Source organism: Lemur catta, chromosome 1 (genome assembly GCF_020740605.2).
Source record: "Lemur catta isolate mLemCat1 chromosome 1, mLemCat1.pri, whole genome shotgun sequence".
Lineage (NCBI taxonomy): Eukaryota > Metazoa > Chordata > Mammalia > Primates > Lemuridae > Lemur > Lemur catta.
In genome coordinates, this window is record NC_059128.1 from 30,020,995 (window position 1) to 30,041,847 (window position 20,853).

Sequence of the window (20,853 nt, forward strand, 5' to 3'; positions counted from 1 at the left end):
TTGTCCCTGCTGGTCCTTCCTGCCCCGGGCTGCTGCTCTCTCAGGGGCTCTCCCAGAGGGTTTGTGTGTGATAGATTTTTGGCCTGGGAGTTATAGAGACAAATGCGACACTTCCTAGCCTCCTTTGGAGAAAATTTCTGTCTGTTTCTTGGTAACAGAGTAGACTCTCCTTCCAGATTCCTGCTCTCACCAGGTCTGCTGGAGCCGGCAGTCGGCCACGGTATGAAGCTCGGCCCCTCCCCAGGGCCCCACGCAGAGCCTGCTGGTCTCTGCGGGTTTGCTGCTGCGAGCTGCACTGCGACCTGCACCTCTGACCCCCAGCAGTGCCCTGCACGTGGCTCCCTCTTGGCTGCTCTGTGCCTCTCAGGAGGCATGGGCTTCACTGGCAATGCATATATTCTGTGAGTGCGGCCACTTCTTTCTCGTGGCCTGCAGTGGCTGGTCTGGTACTGGTCTGTACTTACTGGATACTCCGAGAGAAAGAGGAAGCAGTGGAAAGAATTTGGTGTTAGGGAACCCCTGGTTTTTGGTTTTGGGCTTGCTCTTTGCTAGCTGGCTTACTTAACCCTCCTGAGCCTCAGTTTTTCCATTTCTAAAATGGCGATCAAAAAACCACATCACTTCTTAATAAGCTTGTTGTGAACAATAGATGTGATCATTGTTATAAAGTGCGTAGTAAGTGTCAGTGAGTGTCAGCTGCTGTCATCGATGTGCCCTCTCCTAAGTGGGAGGGGCCTGGGGAGGACTCCTGCAGGAATGTGGGGTTCCTAGGACCCCCGTGTGCCTTCCCTCTGCTTCTCGGTTGTCTCCGTCCAGGCCAAGTTCCCTCTGCAGAGGCTGCATGTGAGGCTGTCGAACTGGATGGCGGCAGCTTTCCCTGCAGAAGGAAATTGCTTCCTCCTCAGGGAGACGGGAGTCGCCGAATTCTGGCCTGAGACCGGCTGCATGTTCTAAACAGGGATTATGTTTGGGGGGGTGCAGGGACCTTGGGCTTCAATTTAGATGCACCGTATTCTCTGATCTCGGGCACCCTTCCCTGCCACACCTTCTTGCAGTCCCTGCCTCCAGCACCAGGCATTTTGGCTCAGGGCTCCGGGCTGCCCTAGGTTGCTATTTGTTTCAAATCCCTTTTTGGATTGTAGGCTCCAGGACCACTGTATCCCTCATATTTGGGGATAGAAAACAGTGGCTTCCTGCCCCTTCTCCTGCAGGATGATTGGGACCACCAGTGTGTGGGGCCTGCCTGGCTCTGGGGAAGGAATGGAAGAGGGAGCCCTGCTTGGAGCTGCCTTCTGCTTTCTGCCCCTCCCTGCAGATGAGCTGAGCTTGCAAAGGCTGTGGGAGAACCCAGCTTTGCAGGCAGCAGTACTGGGTGGCGGGAAGCCCTGTCATCTTCCTTGCTGTATCCTTGAGCTGGTTTTTATTCTGAGCCTCAGTTTCTCCATCTATAAGAAGAAGACAATGTGTCTTGCAGGGTTGTTGTTAGGACTAAACGAGATGATGGGTGTAAACCACCCAAGCTGGAGTCCTGCGCCTGGTGGGCTTCCTCAGCGTGGGCAGGTGGAGTTATTTTGTGGGTGGACGAATTAAGGAGTCCACACCTTTCTTTCCCTTCTCTGCACAGAAGGTGAGGTGTCACAGATTTCCTGTACATTTCTCTAGCCCCGAGTTGCCCAGACGTGCTTGATTATAGGATTCACCCAGAGTACTTGCTACTTGTTGAAATACCAAGTTGTGGCCCCTACCCCAGACCTTCTGAGCCAGAATGGCGGTGGTTGGGGTGGGGTCTTTATTTTCATCATTTTTTATGATTAGGCCAATTTGGGAAGCGTTGCTTCCTGCAGGTTGCTCTCCCAGTGGCCGTATCATTCCATGTGCACGGGGGCCCGTGGAAGGGAGGCAGGATGGCCCCACACAGAGCGGGAGACTGTGCCTTGTGAAGGGACTTGTGCGGGAACCAGAATCAGAGCTCGGGTCCCCCCATGCTGTGTGGCCCTTGTGTCTGCAGACATTCCGCTGAAGCCTGGGAAAGGGGGATGGAGAGACAAGGGGCGACAGGAAGGAGGCAGCCCAGGCCTCAGTGCCGGCACCGGGGGCCTGCAGGGACCAGCGGGGGGGACGGATGGTGGGGCAGAGCCTTGACCCTCGCTGGGACGCTTCCCCATGTGCCTTCTGAGGAGCAGGGCCCACGTGAGCATAGTGGGCCTTGGGGTTCTTCCCAGAGCCCCGGGGATCCACAGGTGTCGGAGGACGAGGAAGTTAGGAAGGCAGGACCCTAGGCGGCACGGGCCAGGTGGGCAGGGCCGGAACGGCTTTCCAGGGCTGATGGTGAAGTCCTGTGGGCAGGCAGCATCCACGTGTCCCCTTCCTCCCTCTTTTTGTTGATAGGAAAGCCCTCTAGAAGCACAGGAGGGCTGGCTGCCCCGTTCTGATGGGGGGATTGAGGCACGGGTATTGCCAGGGTCGGCCCACTGCCCTGCCTGCCTCCTTATTCCCAAGGGTGGCCTGGCCCATTAGAGAAAAACCCTTTTAGGTCTTCTCTACCCCATCCCCCTTTCCTTAAGGATGATGTGACTGGGTGGGCAGTAAGGGGAGGGGCCCTGCTCTGGGCTGTGTGGGAGTGTGGCCAGACACGGTGACCCACTGCCTGGCCCCGGGCAGGGTCAGGAGAGAGGAGTGGGCGAGGAGGTCCAGGCCGACTGGGCCTGTGGTTAGGAGTGTGGGCTCTGCCACCCCAGCTGGAACTCTGGTTTTTTCCAGCTACTGTTTGTTATGGCCTTGAGTGACTTTGTGAGCTTCTCTGTGCCTCAGTTTTCTCATCTGTAAAATGGGAATAGTAGCCAGGCACAGCTGCCCAACTGAAACAAAGATGTGCCTAAAAATATTCAATGTGTGCTATGGATAAGAGGAAAACTGGGGAAAAAAGCACTTCTGTGTCTAACTAACCTTAGGGAAGGAGTTTTCACAAACTATCCTGATACATCATGATGGTAGAATATTTTTGTAGTCTTTAAAAATGAAAATTAGAGCTGGGCATAGTGGCTCATGCCTGTAATCCTAGCACTTTGGGAAGGTGAGGTGGGAGGATCGCTTGAGGCCAGCTCAAGACCAGCCTGGGCAACACAGTGAGACCCTGTCTGAAAAAAAAAAAAACCAGGATTGGTGCTAGTCCCTGCCTCACAGGGTGGTTGGGAGGACTAATTGCCTTAATACCGACAGAGCACTTGGGACAGTAGGTTGAAAACGGCATCCTGATCTCTGAAGCCCGTCTGCCCTGACCTTCGAATGACATGGGCAGTCTGAGGACGTTGGCCCATTTGTGACTGCAGGCAGCTTCTGTAGGTGCCTGGGGGGCGTGGTGGAAACCTGCCCGCTCCTTCATGTGGTGGCTCAGGCCTGACGTCTGGGTGTGGCCTCTGCCCTCCTCCTCCCTCTTGTACCCACCCACTTCTCCCTCACCGCCACCACCTGGTCTGAGCTGCCTGTCTCTGGCCCGGACCTTCACACAGTCCCCTGACTGGTCTCTCTGTGGCCCGCTCTTCACGTCACAAACAGAAATCTCTTTCCAAGGTGCTGGTGGACTCATGCATCAGCCAGTGCCTGATTTCCCACACCCACCTCACCCCTCCATTCATTTATTTCAGCCAAAGTAAAACAAAATGCCTTTGGTGACTTCCTTTCTTCTCAGGAGGAATAACTCTGACAGCCTGCAGGTGCCTGGACACCCCTGTGGCCGGCTGACTTCGGGCCTCCGGCCCCTCCTCCCCTACTCCTGCACCAGCCCCGTGGCTGTTTTCAGTTTTCCGGACAGGCCTGTTCCCTGCCCTCTGGGGCCTTTGCTGTTTTGTTTCCTCTGCTTGGGCAGCACCACCCTCCTGACCGCCCCGCTACTCAGCCCTGCATGCATGGGTGACCACACAGCTTGGTTTGCACCCGATGCAATTATTAATAGCACCCCGGTGCCCTGGTTTGCATGACGGGTTATATGGCCCCACCTTCACCTGTGCAAACTTCTCATCAAACTAGTACTCCTCAGCCTTAGAACTTCAGTGACTTCCTCAGGGCAGTGGTCATCACCCCCTGCCCCCAATCTCCCCCAGCAGGTCAGGGCCCTGTTTTAGCCTCATCCCTTCTGGGAGGATTAATTAATTAATGGTAGAGCACTTGGGACAGTGGGCTGAGCTCAGTGTGCATACACCCATTGATAAGATCTTTGATTGCCGTTTGTTACCTATCAGACTATAGGGTCCATGGTTTAGGGCCAATGCCTTTATTTGCCCATGGTGTGACCCCAGTGCCTGATGCAGAATCAGTGCTCAGTAAGAAATTACTGAATGAATGAATGAATGAATGAGTCTGGCTCCGCTGCCTGGCAGGGGAGGCCTGGGGCCGGGGCGAGCCGGGAGAATGCGGTGGCCTGCCATGCTGGAGGCTGCCGCCGCCGCCACCGGCCCATCCAGGCCCTGACAAGCTGGTTGCCCACACTCTGGCACGCATACCACCGGCTTGGCTGTGCCGTAGTTATTCATGGTCTTTCTCAATGCGCTTTGTGTTCTGAAAGCCAAAAGAGACAAGAATTCAAACCCTCTTTCCACCGCCCCAAAAGTGAGACTTGGAAGGAAAAGCTGCCCGGCCCATTCTGCATCCCCGGGGAGCCGGAGGATCCATGGCCTTCTCCATGGCTGGATGTGACTGCTGGAGGTGTCCCGGGCTGCCCTGAGCCACCCTCCGCGGTCCAGGCCCAGGCACTGCCTAGGGGCGGCTGAGCAGGTCCCCGTGTGGCTCCAGACCGATGGGGACCGGTGCAGGATGGTGGGCAGAGCTGGATGGCCGGGCCGGTGGTGCTGGCTGAGCCTTCGCTATTCCCCAGCCGGGCTGAGGCTGGGCCCTGCCCTGATGGCTCAGTCCCCAGCAGAGTGGAACAGGCTCAGGCTCTGATGTCCGATCTCAGTGCTGCCTCTTACTAGCCGTGTGACGGTGGGAAGGTTGCTTAACACTTCTGGCCCTCAGTGTCCTTGCTGCCACATAGGGCTGTTGAGTGGATTTGCTGGGATGGCGCGTGCCTCAGCCAGCGGTGACAGTGACGGTGAGTGGGCACTCCCCGAGTGGTCGTAATGATAGCCAGCACCTTTGCGCAACTCTAGGATCTGATTCCCGCTCCTCCCTGCCCCTCGGGGCTCCTTTGCCATCAGTGACCCCATCCTTAAGTTGAGGGTGGGACACTGTACTTTCCTCTCAAACAGGGTTCAGGGGAGGCTGCCCCTGCCGCCCAGTGTCTGAGGTGAGGCCCGGGAGCCCGGTGCCATGGGGAGCAGCACGTGGGGGTCTCTTTGATCCTCCAGGAGGGCTGGGGGTGCACTGGCCACAGGCAGAAGCCCCTCATCCTGCCCTGGCCAGAGGTCCCTGGGCTGCCCAGCAGAGGTGGAGCGTCCGGCCAGACGTGCCTGCGGCCGCACTTCTCACCCCTCTGGAAATGTGAGGTTTCCACAGACACTTTCCTGTTCCTCAGGTTCTGCCCCCTGCTGCGGGTCACCAGCGCCCTGTCACCTCGGCGTGGCCAGCTGCCTGTCGTACTGTGCCCCTGACACCTCATGCCACCGACGACCCCAGTGGGCAGGCTGGGAGGGCAGTGATGGCATTGGGCCATGTCGTCCTGGGACATTTCTGGGGGGGTTTCTATGGCCCACAGGCTGCCTCTTGCTCCTTAATAAAGGGGCTTTGGGGTTTCTGTGCTGCTTTTTAATGTGCTGACCCGTATGTTTGTGTTTGGGAGAAGAAACGAGAGAATTAGGTAATTAGAACCCTCAGGTCGTGGCCCATTGTCATCTCGGGTCTGTACAAGGCCACTGTGCATTTGTCACATTTTACCTACAGTCCCCTACAGTGGGCACGCAGATTGGTCCGACCCCTCCCCTGCCGACACAAATAATGCAGAGTGCTGAACGTTCTCTGCACATCCCAGTATTCAGGTGTGTGAGCATTTCTTTGGGTGGAATTGCAGGGAATTGCTGGGTTTAGGGTAAGTGCACATTGAATTTCCCGATTCCGTGCTGGGTGCTCCTTAGAATGGCTGTGCGGTCTACCCTCCACCAGCCGGGCATGACAGCTTCTGGATCCCTCCGCCCCACCAACGTTTGGCATAATCACCTTTCTGATTGTTCGCCAGCCTGTGAGGTGTAAGGGGATACATTTTTGAGATGCGGCTGAGGAGGAACTCTTCAAGTGCCAAGCCTCTCTGTTCCCCATTCAGCAATCCTAGAACCAGAAACTTCCTCTTAGGTGTGGAGTAATCGTTGTCGTGGTCGAGAATCATGGTGATCCTCTGCGGAAAACCCCTGCTGTCCAGGGAGTGGCAGTTTACAGATGCAGTCTGCTGCCTCGGTCCCCTCAGGAAGTTAGTTTCTGCCCCAGTCCCACTCCTGGGGTGTACGTCACTGACGGGATTTGTGGAGGCTTGTGATGCTTCCGTAGTTGCTGGCCTTGGGCCCCCACCCCTGCCTTCTGCCCCAGTGACTCTGGCATCCTGAGGGCTCTGGGATCCCCGGAGCTTTGAGCTTTCCCGTGGGAGGTCACGGGCTGCTGGTGGTCCCTCAGGGAGGAGGTGGGTGGCACTGGGCATTGGCCTGGAGGATAGTGCTGAGGTCCCATCGATCAAGTCTACTTGACTGGGGCAAGGAGGCTGGCACAGTGCCTGCTGGAGCCTGCTGCCCCAGATGCAGGAGCACACTGGGCAGCTGGGGTGCCCCGTGACCCCACAATGGTGCCTGGGCCCACTGAGTACACAAGGGCAATTCCATGGCCCTGGAGTAGTTCATATTGTCTCACCCCTTTCCATGAGCACTCTCTCTTCTTTCTTGTACCTTTGTGGTGGACTGTAGACTCTACTGACCACTTATGATGTGCTAGTCTTTTGCACAAATCTTCTCACAGACATCCCTGAACAACCCAGTTGAGCAAGGTATTATCCCTGTTTTACAAATGAGGAAACTGAGGCTCAGAAAGGTCAAGAACTTGCCCAGGTCCCAGGGTTAGTACGTGGCAGACCCAGATTGAACCAGGTCTTTTGCGCCTGTGGTCCTCAGAGTGTGGTCTAGGGACCAGCAGCATTGGTGTTGCCTGTATACGTGTCAGAAATGCCCTTTCTCTGCCTGCCCAGAACTCGGGAATCAGAAACTCTGGTGGTAGGACCCAGCGATCTGTGTTTAACCCGCCCGTCAGGTGATTATAATGCACGTTCAAGTTTGAGAACCACTGCGCTCACCTATTCTGCCATTCTTTTTTTCTGCCCTGCTTGTCCTCTTCTGTCATTGGACCAGTCAATGTGAGCCCAGACTCCTCAGGGGCTTCGTGCCCATTATAAAAAAGTGCAGTGGTCTGTCCCCAGAGGGTCTGGGGCCTCCAGGAACCCCTCCCGAGTCCCTGAAAGCAGGTGGCAGAGCTGATGCCACCGCTGCCTCCAGCTGCCAGCCTGGTGACAGTGACAGCTGTGGAGGTCAGAGTTCCAGGCACTGGGCCCAAGGAGGTGCCTTGAGGGGTCCAGATGATGGCAGAGGGTGGGGGAGGGGAGTAGACTGTGGGACCAGGACAGAAGCTCCAGCGTGGGAGGTTGTTTTAGGAGCGCAGAGAGGAGACCTGGAAAACTTGCTTGTCCAAGCAGTAGCTCTTTCTTGCAAATTTGTAATAATAAGGGGAAGAGGAGCTTTCATACGGGGGGGATTGGAATCTAGGCAGGTTCCACATTTCTGCGCAGCAAAGCACATTCAGCAGAAAGGACTCCGGAGAGAAGAGGGAAGCTAATTGTATCGTATCTTACAGCCTCCACTGTAAGCTAAGCATTGTGCTATTTGATTCTTAGCCCAAAGGAGGGGTGGATTTGCTTGTTCCCTTTTCACAGATGAGAACATCCAGGCTTTGAGTTGTAAAGTTGAGGATCACACTTCACCTATGACATGGAGGGGTCAAGTTAGGAGCCAGAGTCTGACAGACCGCTGATTCCCATATTGTGTGAATACCAGGCTGGGCCAAAGCTTTGTTATCTGGAGAAGTTCTCTGTGGAGTTGGGTGACCCATAGCTCTCAGCATCTGTGCCAGAAAAACCAAATGACCTCACTTTTGGTGGCTTTTCCTTCTTTGGGGAAGGAATGTAGCGGCCACTGCTGTGAGCTGCAGCCCGTCGAGGCCTGCGTGCTGTCAGACCTGCGAGGGCCAGAACCGGACTCCAGACGTGGGGGAGGCTGGAGAGAAGAGCCAGACTGCAGGGGGGTGCTGGGGAGAAGGGGGGAGGAGGCTGTTCTCACATGGGCCTCCCGAGGCCGAGCCACCCTGCTTGCCTCCTCATCGCAGCTTGCCACGAGCCACTGTGCAGTAGCTGAGCTAGCTCAGTCAGTTACATCAGTCCCCCGGGGGGGCTGGGATCCAGGGCCTCCCTTTGAGTCTGGTTTCTTGCCAGTGGGCCAAATGGGTTAAAAACCAAAAACAAATCTTGATATAAATGACTTAGTGGGATCCTGGACCATTTTAGTTTTTTAAAAATAATAGTTTTATTTTAATATAATTCTTATACCATACAATTCACCCCTTCAAAGCATGCAACTTGCTGGTTTTTAGTATCACTTATATGCAGCCATTTGGCAGTCAATTTTAGAACATTTTTATCACCTCAAAAAGATATCCTATCTCCTCTGCTCCCAACCCTGCCACCATGCCCAGCCTGTCTTTGTTTTATAGAGGAGGGTACCAAGACTTAGTCCGGGATTATAAAGTTGATAATTGACAGTTTGTGGATGGCCAGGCAGTTGCTGTAGGCTCTCTGGTCCCTGGGAGAGACAAGGCTGTGGATGGTGGCAGATTGGTGGAGGCAGGTGACTCTCACTGGCCAGGCACTAAGAGGACACACCTGTTTGTTCACTGGGATCCCGTGTCCATCTGACACTTCAAACGGCTGTGATGTCTCCTGGGAGCCGACAGGTTCCACCTGCGCCAGGCAGGAAGGGGCTGAGCTGCTCTGCCTTCCAGGGGCCTTGGCAGGAAGGCCATGCTGGGGCCTCATGGTGGGCCTACGAGCCCTCTCAATCTGGGTGTGTTCATTACGTCAAGTGGCCTCCCAGAATGAGCCTTTGGGCCCCTGCTTCTTGGCCCTGGTGACCCTCAGAGTGTGTGCTGCTTTGTCTCCTGAAATGGGCACTAGATGGACATAGACCAGGAAGGGCAGGCTCCTCACCCGGCTGGAGGCTGGTCTGAGCGTTCCCTCATCAGTGGGAAAAATAACAGGACGTCTTTCTTGCCAATACGTAGAGCCCTATGAATGATTAACTCTGAGTAAATACGAAAGGGATGGGAAGTGAGAGCATTATGAAAGTGGACATTTACTGGGTTGCTGCTATATCCAGGGCGTCTTGCTGGCTGTTTTGCTTCCATTGCCCCAACCTTCACAGCAACCCTGCAAAGTAGTGATATTCTTTATCCCCATTTGTCACACGAGGCAGTTAGGCCTAGACAGGTTCACTGAGGTCACAGAGCCAGTGAGTGGCAAGGACTGGCTGGGTTAACATTTTTTAAGCATCTGTTGTGGACACAGCACCGGACTAAGTCTTGCAGTACCTAAGATCCAATTTGGTCCTCGCTCATTCCATGCCATTGTTACCCCCATTTTACAGTCGGGGGTCCTGAGGCTGAGATTAAGATTCCTGTTCAAGGAGACAGATCTAATGAGAGGTGTGGGCTGGGACTGGAGCCCATCTGTCTGGTTCCAAAGTCCAGGTCCTTCGGGTGCCCTCTGAGCTTCCGGGACCCCAGCACTCACATGTCTGGGGACAGCTGTTAGAGCGCGGCCCTTTCCCAGCAGAGGCAACTGCCTGGCAGTTGTCAGCTTTTTCAGCAGCCACTCCCAGGTGGCTGGGAAGTGGATCTGGGTGGAGATGTTCCTGGGGACTCTGCTTTTCATCTGCGAGTGGACCAGCTGACGGCCGGCTTTGAAGGGCTGGCAGTCAGCCCTCGGTAAGTTAAGGAGATACTCCTGTTTACTTACCAGAACACCAGGCATCTGAGATGATGTCTGGGCAGGTCTTTGCTTAGACAAACCACCCAGGGCCTATGCCCTGGCCAGACTGGCTGCCCACGTGTGGGGGTCACGGGGACTCCAGGGTGGCCCGGGGGGAGAGCATCCTCCTGGCCGCTCCTCAGCGACATTTTCCATGTCATTGAATGCCACAGGGACCTCACCCCTGAGCACGTGCACTGGCCTGGCCCTCTCGGGGGATGCTGGCCTAAAGCTGGGACACATGGCCCACACGGCATGCTGGCTGGTGGGTCCTCGCCCCGGAAGGGTGGGGGCTGTTAGGGCTGTGAGTTGTTTTTTGACTTGATGAGCCCAGACCAGGGCCCTGGTTGCCCTACTCCAGGAGGGGAGCACCACCAGATGAGAAGGGGCTTGTGTGGGAAGCCCAAGTCATCTTCTGGAGGCTTATAGAGGCTTGTTTGGGGACTTCCTGGGGCCATTTGGCCTGAGCACTGCCCTTCACCTTCCCTGCAGTGAGCAGTCTGCTGTCTTACGGGGGAGATGTGTGTGCATGACTGCTGGTCCCCTTCCCTGTTGATGACTTTCTTTATGATATTTTACATGGACAGGGCACTTCAGAGTTCTTCAGAGCCTTTTCTCTGTACAGTATCTTATTTGATTCTCTTACTCATTCTTTTAAATAGATGGGATAATTTTTTTCCTCTGTCATCTTTTTCTTATTCTTCATTTTGGAGATATCCTTTCTTTCTCTGTGATGATACCTAAGCACTGCCCCCCACTCTGGCCCCCCAAATAACCCCAGGGAAACGGGAAGTCCCCTTTATCCCCTGCCAGAGGGCTGAGGTAACAGTGAAATGTACACACTTCCGGACAGACTTTTCTTGTATTTACAGTTTTTTTTTTCCCAAATAGGTAATGACTGCATAAAACTCAAAAGAAAATAATATTTTGTGAAAAACAAACGTCCCTCCCTCCCCTGTCTGGGACCCCCCCTGGAGGCAGCCGCTGTTCCCAGGTCCTTGTATGTTTTTCCAGGGATGTTCTGGCATAAAGCTGTTAGGGAGTGTCAGGAAACTGATAATGGGGGTCTACTTGGTCGTGAAGGTTAGGAGCTGGCCGTCTTGAGACCGAAGCACTGATCGTGCTTTGAGTCTGTTGAGGTGAATTTCTTTGACAAGGAGCAGAGCCCACCAATTGAAATAAATCCTACACAGAAACAAATTGTCGCTGGGTGCTCTGATTGGTTGTGTCTTTTAATTAGGCACATCTGATGGGAAAGGTTGCTGGGTCTTAGCCTGCAAGGCACGAGGGGACTCGTTTGGGGTTACAGAGCTGGAACGGGTTGAGGTCGCACGCCTGGCTGAGCCAGGGCAGGGCCCAGGTTTCCTGACTCCCGTCCTCTGAACAGTGACTCCCCTGGTGTGAACTGTGACTGGTGTCTTCGATTCCAGGAGACTGGGAGGATGTGCTTGGGAGGGGTGTGGATGGGAGGCTGGGCCTGGTGGCTGGGTGAGATGGCCCCACTGTCCCACCACTGCCAGCTAGTTGCATTTGGCTGCAGGTGGGTTACCTTGTTTACTCCCCAGTGCAATGAATAGAAAAAGCACCTTTGTCAATGGAGGCTTCTCTGGTGAGGTCAGCCAAGAGTGAATGGCCTGGATTGTGCATCGAGGCAAGTAAACATCAGAAAGGAGAGTCCTAGCAGGGAGAAGGGAGGAGCAGATCACTGAAAACCAACCACATTTACAGATAACTGGGCAAGGAAAGCAGCAAAAAATCATCAGCAATTCAATTACTGGAACACAGGCTTGCATTGCGATGTGTTTTGTTTTTAATCTTTTTTTCATGTTTGTGTGTTTGCTCACATAGTTTTAAACCTGCAGTACATCCAATTTTGGGTCCTGCTTTGTTTTGGTTAATTATACATAAGCACTTTTTCATAATCATGTAGTTTCAGAACCCCTCATTTTGGCCATGTAATAAATAGTCCATTAAGTGGGTGAACTGTAATTTACTTAACTAATACCTTATTAATATAATTTTGGGCTATTTCTAATTTTTCCTTCTCAAGTAACGCTGGCAAGAACGTTTGCATACTCATAGCCTTTTCTTTATTTAGCATTATTTACTCAGGATGGCGTCCCAGAACTGGGCGAAGGGCTTATGCCCGTTTTAGTTCACCCTGGCGAGCTGCTTTCCACCAGAGTTGTGCCGAATCAGCCTTCCCCGCAGTGACGTGTCTCGGGCCTTGTCATTGTGCCCACACTAACAATGGGAATTAGCAGAAACTTATTTTGCGAATGTTATGAACAACAAATGCACCTTTGCTTTAATTCACAAGGCACGATGGTGTAAGTGTGGCACGTCTAATTGTAGGTCCTTGTGACAGGTATTGACACGTATTGATCATTGATCCAGCCCAGCGAGCCTCCCTGCCCCTCACAGGCATCTTGTCAGCTTCTGCTACCAGGTTCCCAGATGGCTCATGCTGCCGATGGTCCATCAGGAGCGTCAACTTGTGGCGGGCACAGGTGTTACTGAGGTTTAACACGCCGTACGTTATTATGTGGATAAGGTTTTTTTAATAGGAGACTTAAAAAGATTTCATGTTTTCCCACTGTGGAACCAGAGACCCAATGAGTCTTAATTCAGATTTAGCCTGCCGACCTATTTTTGGGGGTCTGTGGGATGTCTTATTTTTTTACATTATAGCAGCATTGGAAAATTGGGGGATTCCACATAAAAGTCCAGATTTCTGGCTCCTCTTCCTTGGAGGTGCAGTAACCAAGGGCCCCTGTCCCCATGTGGAGGTGAGGAGGGGCTGCTTCTGCCCCCTCACCACCTGCTGCCCCGATGCCAAAGCTGTGTTCCAGTTGCCACGTAGGAGCTCACGTGCTTACCTGTACACTGGCAAGTACCCCTCTGTAGCCACGGTGTCTTGTGGGTAGAAAAACAAAGGGTAGCCCAGGGGGGCCACTGTTTCAAGAAACATGCATAAGAACATATATGGGTGAAGACTAACTCACCTAACTAACTAATGGCCTCCTTTGCTCATTTATTAAACCTCTTTGTGCCTTAGTTTCCTCATCTGTAAAATGGGGAGAATACTTGCCTTGTGTGTTATGGTGAAGATCAAATGAGTTAAAGGAGGCAGAACCCTCAGAAGAGGTTCAGTAAGTGTTCAATGAACGTTATCATCGTCGTCATCAGCTATGGCATGATGATGTTCAATAAAGTGTTCAATAAATGTTAGCAGCAGCAGTAGCTATGACATATTTATGTCCTCTAGGCCAGGTTCTCAACTGAGGGGTGATTTTTATTTGTCATAGCCTGGGGTAGACCCAGCGCCCCTCAAAGAATTTTCTGACTCTGAATATCAATAATACTGAGGTGGAGAAACCCTGCTTCGTCTTGAAGTGCGTGACTCTTGGTCTGACTGAACTCTTCAAACAGGTCTCCAAACCAGTGTTTTCAAGGGCTGCCTTAGGCTCTCCTAGAATCAGAGTTATAAAGACTCTTCCTCAGCTCAGTCCTCCACACCCTCACCATGCCCTTTAGCGGCTGGCAACACACCACACATTCAGCTTTGTTGTGTTCAACTCTAGTCTTCCCCAGAACTTCCTGTCCTCTATGTTACTAGTAGTAGCTGCCATTTATTGAGCCTTGTGTGTGAGGATTGTGCTTAGCGCTTTCTGTGTGTCACTGCATTGATCCTCACCACTCTGCGAGGTCGGTTCTATTATTATACCCATTTTAAAGATGTGGACATGGAGGGTTGGAGAAGTAAAGTCATGTGCACAAAGTCAATCGGGCAGAGCTGGGACCGGATCCAGGTCCGTCTTGCTCTAGAATCCACATTCCTCACCAATGGCCGATTCTGCCCGGGTCTGCACTGAGCAAGTTTATTCACTCATCCGTGGGAGGGTCTTTCAAATACATGAGGTGACTCCCTCAGCCACCTCTGCTCTCCTGGACAAGAGCCCCAGTTCTGAAAGTTCCCCCCAAAGGTGTGTTTCTGGTGTGCTTACCATCAGAGTGATCCTCCTGCCTCTTGACAGCCACCCGCCTGTCCCTGGGCTCCACCACTGTCTGCAAGGTTGCCCTAGAGAGGCTGCCCATCTCCTGCCAACTCTACTGATGTTCCATCACGTCAGACTCTGTGCCAATGCTGGCTGCAGTCTCCCAGATTCCATCTGGCTGGTGTTTTCACAGTGACCCGTTTTCATTCACACCCCACCTGTTTGGCCATTTAGAATCTCAGCCTTGGTTCCGCTGTTCCCTTCCAGTACCCCACCCACACCTGTCATCTGGGTGGAGCAGAAAGGCATGAGGGGCTGGAGTCAGGAGTTTGGGTTGTGAATATACCCAGCTGTGTGGCCTGGGGAAAGCCACTCACCCTCTCTGGTCCATGGGTCCTCAGTTCGTAAAGTGAGAGTTTAACTTGGGTAGTGCCTAACATCTCTTCTAGTTCTAACATTCTTTGATGAAATCTGTTAACAGCATGAATTTGTAATAATTATAGCTAATTATTATGGTAATAATAATAATGAGTAATTACTGAGCAGTCACTATAACATTTTCAGTATTTTAAATGGACTGTCTCATTGAATCCTTCCATAACAGCAGGGGTAAGTGCTATTATTACCCCCATTTTACAGATGGGTACCTTGAGGCAGAGCCATGTCAAGTAACTTGCCCATGGTCTCGACCTGGCTAGAAGTTGATAGACCTGAGATTTGCATTGTCGCCTTTAGAGTGACTGAGTCCTTGCAGTGCCATGTTCTTATTCTGGAGTGATCCCGAGCAGGTCCTGTGACCTTCCTGCTGCAGGTCTCGTGCTGTTCCACCCCCTCCCGCCGTGATCAAGGCTGTGAATGACTCTAAAAGCTCAGCCTGACTCATGCTTGTGGAGTAATCGTCTGTGTCCCAGATCCCAGCTGAGTGTCGTCATTCACATATCCTTTTAGAATCTAAAATTTAGACAGTAATGATAATGGCTGGGACCACTTTATACACGCTTACTATGTTTCAGACACATCAGTATTATATTTTCATTATTAATGTAAGTTAACATTATTATGTTAATATTATTTAATCTTCATCTCAGTTGTCTAGATGCTATTGTCCCCCTTTTTACAGATGTGAAAACTGAGACTCAAAGAGCCTGTGTGGCTAGAGTCACGTTCTGGTGCATCTGAGCGAGGGAGGGCACATTCTCAGGGGCTGTGTACCTTTCAACACATTTTGAAGGAAGTGCATTGACACAATAGTTGCTTACGCCATAATGGGACGATGTGAGAGGAATCTGTGAAAGTAAGACCGAGACCCGTAGAGAGGGTAGACAAGGGTGTAAGGGGCCGTCAGAGGCTGGGCAGGGGTCAGGGGGGAAGCGTGGAGAGGGCTGCTGAGGGGGGCATGAGCCCTCACTGCAGCTCTGTGAACGCCTCCCTCTGTCGCCTCAGCTCAAGTGCAGTGGCGTCATCGTAGCTCATTGTGACCTCTAACTCCTGGGCTCGAGGGATCCTCCTGCCTCAGCCTCCCGAGTAGCTGCGGCTACAGGCACATGTTACCATGCCTGGCTGCGAGTCCACTGCTGGAGCAGAGCAGATCCCCTGGAGGCCCATTGTCTCCTCCTGTTTCCTTAGCCAGCTGTGAGACTGATCGTGGCCTCAGGAGGTGACGTGAAGAAGGACCTCGGGGTGAGGGAGGTCAGATAGAGCAGGGCCTGGTTGGGACAGAGGCAGTAAAACGGTCCCTGCCCTTTATTGACTGAGGCTGGACCGTAAACCTGCTGGGGCAGCACCGCCCGGCACGCTGGGTGTTCAGGCTGGGGGCTGGGGGACAGTGGGTCTCTGGCCTTGGGCCTGGCTTTGCCTGTTTGCCTGTTCCTCCTCGCTGAACCCCTGGGGTGCTGCTGAGGAGCAGGTTCCTCCCCTGTTAGCTGGAGCTCAAGCCCGAGGCCTCCCTGCACCAAAGGAGAGACCGTGGCTGTATGGTGGGCAGGGAGCCCATTAGCCCCCTCTGCCTGGGATACGTAAGGCCCCCGTCAAAACCTCCTGTTTTCCGTGCCCGGGCCATAATCTTAGCCCTCTCCCGTTAACACATCAGCGCCAGTTCACAAACAGAGTTCTCAGACACACGGGTTGTCATTTTGGAAATAGCGCAGCGCTTGGAGAGGTGGAACCTAGGATCCACCTAGCGAGTCTGGGGGCTGCAGGCAGGGAGAGGGTGCGGTGGGGGAGAGACCCGCGGTGGGGATGTTTGTGGAGCTAGTCTTTTTCCTTCTTGCCATCGCTTGAGCGCTTACTAAACGGCAAATCCTTTATAAATACTTTCAAGTTAATCCTCTTGACTTTTATGAAGTTCTGTTATTACTGTCCCGCTTTACTGCTAAGGGAGCCAAAGTTGAGGGAGGTTAATCCGAAGGTCACACAGCCAGTAAATAGTGGAGCTGAGAGCTGAACCCAGATCTGGTCCATCCTGAAGTGCATGTTCTTAATCCCTGCGTTACCAACGCCATTTCCTACTTTTGCCCCAACTTTGTGGTGGGTGCCACTGGGTGGGGAAACTCTCCAATGTGGGAGGTGCTCAGGGCCCCCTCGGGGCAGTAACCGGTGGGGCCAGGGATGGGGAGGTTTAGAGAGCTCAGTCCCAGGGCTTTGTCTGGGAGACCTGAGCAAACACAGGTGTGTTTTTATCTCCCGGCTGAGCCTGGCTTCCCCAGGAAGGGCTTTCAACGGCACTTTTCCTCTTTCAAAAGCAGTGTCTTTTTATGAAAGCATCCTCTTCCTCCTTCCTCCCCCCCACGCCACCCTCCATGATGGGGGGTGAACGTGAGATTTCGCAGCCCCCAGCTGTGCAGTTGCCACCACAACCCTTTGTTTCAGACCACGTTGGACCTGGGACTGTCCCTTTGAGGTGCTGGGGTTCAAGGCGGTAGAAAACCTGAGGCTGAAGGTCGCGTGTGGGCCTGGAAGGGGCGCTGTGGGAATACAAGCTGGCGATAAATGAAGAAAGAGCCTCCCTCCCCCCAGTGTGAAAGTACAATGTGAAGACACTGGGGAAACAAACGTGCACACAGGAACAGACGACAGCTGGGAGAGAACATGCAAAACCAAAATAAATTCTATTTATTTAAAAGTTCTTTAATACTTTTTATACTAATAAAGTTAAAATGAAAACAAAGGCTAAGGACCCGGTCATCTCCTGCCGGGTTTGCAGTGCCAGCGCTAGAGGAAGGATACCGGGTACATACTCTTTCCCACTCTGCCGCATCCTCTCTGCTCTCATCTGTCTGCTGTGTCCAGAGGGTCCCTGACACTCCTTCTCCTGATACCACCCAGCGTCACCCTCGAGGTGCGGCTGGATCTCCCAGGACCCTCCCAGCTTTGCCTCAGTTCCTCACTTGTTTCTCCCGCCAGCTGCCCATGTTTGACATCCACTAGAGTGTCTGCGGCACCAGGACAGGGAGTTTTGCTGTTTTGTTCACTGCTGTACCCCTGGCTCTGTGCTCTGGGACTCTGGGCTATAAAGGTGGACGTTGAGTTCCTACCTTCAGGAGCTCCCAGTCTGGGGTGTGGAGTTGACAAGTGACCAAGCAAGGACCATGCAATGGGGTAGGGTGATGATGGAGGGAATTCAGGGTGCTGTGGGCTCTGTGCCCAACCCAGATGTGGCAGGTGGCTGTCAGGAAGGCCCCCGGAGGATGAGATGTCTTTGCCCAGTCTTGAAAAATGAGTGAGAGTGAGATACAGAGGACATCTGGGCTGAGGAATCGGTATATTCCCCACCCGTCTGTGAGCCTGTCTTCCCTAAGCTTGGATCGCGCGCACACAGCCTACTCTGTCATGGGAGCCGACTGGCCTTCAGAGTGGAGACGTGTTTGCAGGGGGAGAGAGGTATCCTGTGCTGGTAAGTTACTAGTGAGACACGATTTAAAGTTGAAGCCCAAAGTCGGGGAATGTCTTGATGCTGTTCCTTCCCCCTAACCTGTGTGGAGTGATAGCTCCCCTCTCCGTGTCCCCTTCTTGCTTACAGGGTCATCAACTTTTGCTTGTAAATCTAAGCAGACATTTTTTCCCCTGATGATCACTGGTGTGGTGTTCCTCCCTCCCCTTGCCCACCCGTTGCCACTTTACTTTGGACAGGAGGGAAGCGGTGGTGAGGTCATGAGTCTGTGAGCTTCCCTAGGAAGAGGGGTGTCTCTAGCATGGCTGCCCCTATTACAATGAACAATACACTGCTCACCCTTGGAACTTCGCAGGTCTGGTGGGACTAGAACTGAATGGCTCTGCTGTCGGGTGAGCCCCGTGTGCCATTGGTGCAGAGAAGTCTGGAGTTGCCAGTGAAAGGTCTGGATCTAAAGCAAGAGGGATCTTCTCTCTGATTGCCATAGATGGTGACAGCTGGAGAGAGACCAGGGTTTAGATGGACATGTGAAACTGAAGTGCATGCTTTTGTTTGTTGTTTGTTGAGTCACCCTGTTCCTGTCTGAGCCACCGAGTGGTGCTGTTGGCACAGGACAGCTCGGTGGCTCTCCTGCCTGATCATGATCTGCTTAATAGAGAAGTAGCTACAAAGTTGATGATCTTTGCATTTAACCTCCTTACATTCCCTTTCTAGAATTCTTCTTCATGCTTTTGCACATTAAGGTTCCCCTGCCCCCACTCCAAATACACATCGGGGTACTTACCGTTCTTTCTCCTTTTCCTGACAACATGCCTCTGAACTCTGTCTCCAGCAACACATATTAATCCTTTCTCTTTGCTGGCTGCCAAGTGAGAAAGGATTTAATAAACTAATTTACCCTAAGGTGTCAGTGAGGCTTAATATGTTACCTCTGGGTTCCTTTGCCTTAAAACTGTGAAGATTGAAACTAGGTCTCTTAACCTAAGAAGTAAATTGCTAAGAATGGAACTGTGGCACGTCTAAATGTGGGTGGGGCTGACGTCTTTGAAGGAGGGCTGGGGAGGTGGTGTTAAGGGAGGTGCTGCTTCGTCTACACCACTGGTGCCCAGCCGTGCTGTGGACTCTGTGTGGGCCCCTCAGCAGCTAGCCTGTGGGGGGCTTGGTGCTTGGTTGATGAGGGGAATGAGACTCTGCTGAGAGGTTCTGTGGGCTCTGCTGGGTGGGTGTCCACCTTCCCTGGCTCCATTAAATGGCTTGTCCAATGAAGGGGGCAATGCCAGCCCCCCAGTACCCTATACAGAACAACTGGAAAGATGGCATGAGGCAGCGGGTGGGTCCTGGGGACCCATGTAGAGCCCTGTTGAGGGCCTCAGAGACTGTGTGGCTTGTGGGGGAGCCTGACCACTTGCCCTTCTTCCCTCTGCCCAGACATTCACAGCATGGTGCAACTCCCACCTCCGGAAGGCGGGGACGCAGATCGAGAACATCGAGGAGGACTTCCGGGATGGCCTGAAGCTCATGCTGCTGCTGGAAGTCATCTCAGGTGAGGTAGGCCCCGCCTGGGATGAGGTGCTGCTCACCGGCTTCTGCCCCGACACCTCTGCTCTGCCCAGGGACATGGCCGGCCTTGGGTCTCTTGAGACAAGCTGGGGATGGCATGTGTGAACTCAGACTAGCAGACTGGGCCTCAGTTCTGGTTCTGCCGCCAACCATCCTGGTGTCTTTGCCTTTCTGCCTCAACATCCTAATTTGCAAAAAGAGGAGTTTTTTTTTTTTTTTTTTTGAGACTGAGTCTCACTTTGTTGCCCGGGCTAGAGTAAGTGCCGTGGCGTCAGCCTAGCTCACAGCAACCTCAAACTCCTGGGCTTCAGCGATCCTACTGCCTCAGCCTCCCGGGTAGCTGGGACTACAGGCATGTGCCGCCATGCCCGGCTAATTTTTTTTTTTGCTATATATATTTTAGTTGGCCAGATAATTTCTTTCTATTTTTTTAGTAGAGACGGGGTCTCGCTCTTGCTCAGGCTGGTCTCGAACTCCTGACCTTGAGCGATCCACCCGCCTTGGCCTCCCAGAGGGCTAGGATTACAGGCGTGAGCCACCGCTCCTGGCCAAAAAGAATTTTGAAGAATGGTCTCTGAGGTTCCTTCTCCTCCAAAATGCCAGGATTTGGTGACCAAGAATGTAACCATGGGTGGCTGTCTCTAAACCTTGGCTCCACCACTGCCTATTTACCTGTATCCAGATGATCCCAGGCCATTACCCAGCCCCCGGTTTGTCCAGATGTCTGGAGGGACAACTACACTTGAATGCACATCTCAGCTTGCTTGTGGATGCCTTTCCTCCACCATCCCTTAAAGGGCGGTGGTCCCTGAGAGGCCAGCCTTGGTGTATGCACCAGGCCATCTTAGCTACTCACTTCACTTTACCTTCACCTGGTGCCATTGGGTCCTAGGCCTAATCTCAGCCCAGAACCCCTCTGCTTGAACCCCCTCTCAAATACTGAACCTCCTGGGGCATCTCCACCCGGATGTCCCACAGGGTCGTCTCAGCATGTCCAGACTTGTGCTTGTCACTCCTGCTTCGGTGAATCTCTTTTCCTTCCCGCAGATTCATTTTGCACCTCACCGGGGGTCACAGACAGCTTTTCCTTCCAACTTGCCATTCGTGTTCTGTTCATCTGTTTCCTTCTTCCCAATCCTCCTCTTACCCGCTGCTGCTCACCTAGATGATTTCACAAAGGCCTTGGGCCCCTCAGCTTCTCCCTGCAGTCCCCCCACGCTGTAGCCAGAGGGATCGCCCCACTGTCCAAATACGGCCATGCTGTTCCCTGCTCACAACCCTTCGGGGCCTCCCTGGGGCTTGGAGCCTGCAGTCCACATTCCTGAGCTTCGCCTGCAGGATCCTTCATGAGCTGGCACCTGCTTTGT

The 20,853-nt window shown here is 53.1% G+C and overlaps 1 protein-coding gene across 3 annotated transcripts in view; it reads left to right on the plus strand.

Annotated features, from left to right (window-relative positions):
* The window catches only part of ACTN1 (actinin alpha 1), a 94,990-nt gene that overhangs the window by 31,493 nt on the left and 42,644 nt on the right, over positions 1–20,853 (plus strand). For all 3 annotated transcript variants that reach the window (XM_045565036.1, XM_045565019.1, XM_045565027.1), the window contains exon 2: positions 19,355–19,469. In XM_045565036.1, coding sequence (XP_045420992.1) covers positions 19,355–19,469 — 115 coding nt within the window. The remainder of the gene's footprint in view (positions 1–19,354; positions 19,470–20,853) is intronic.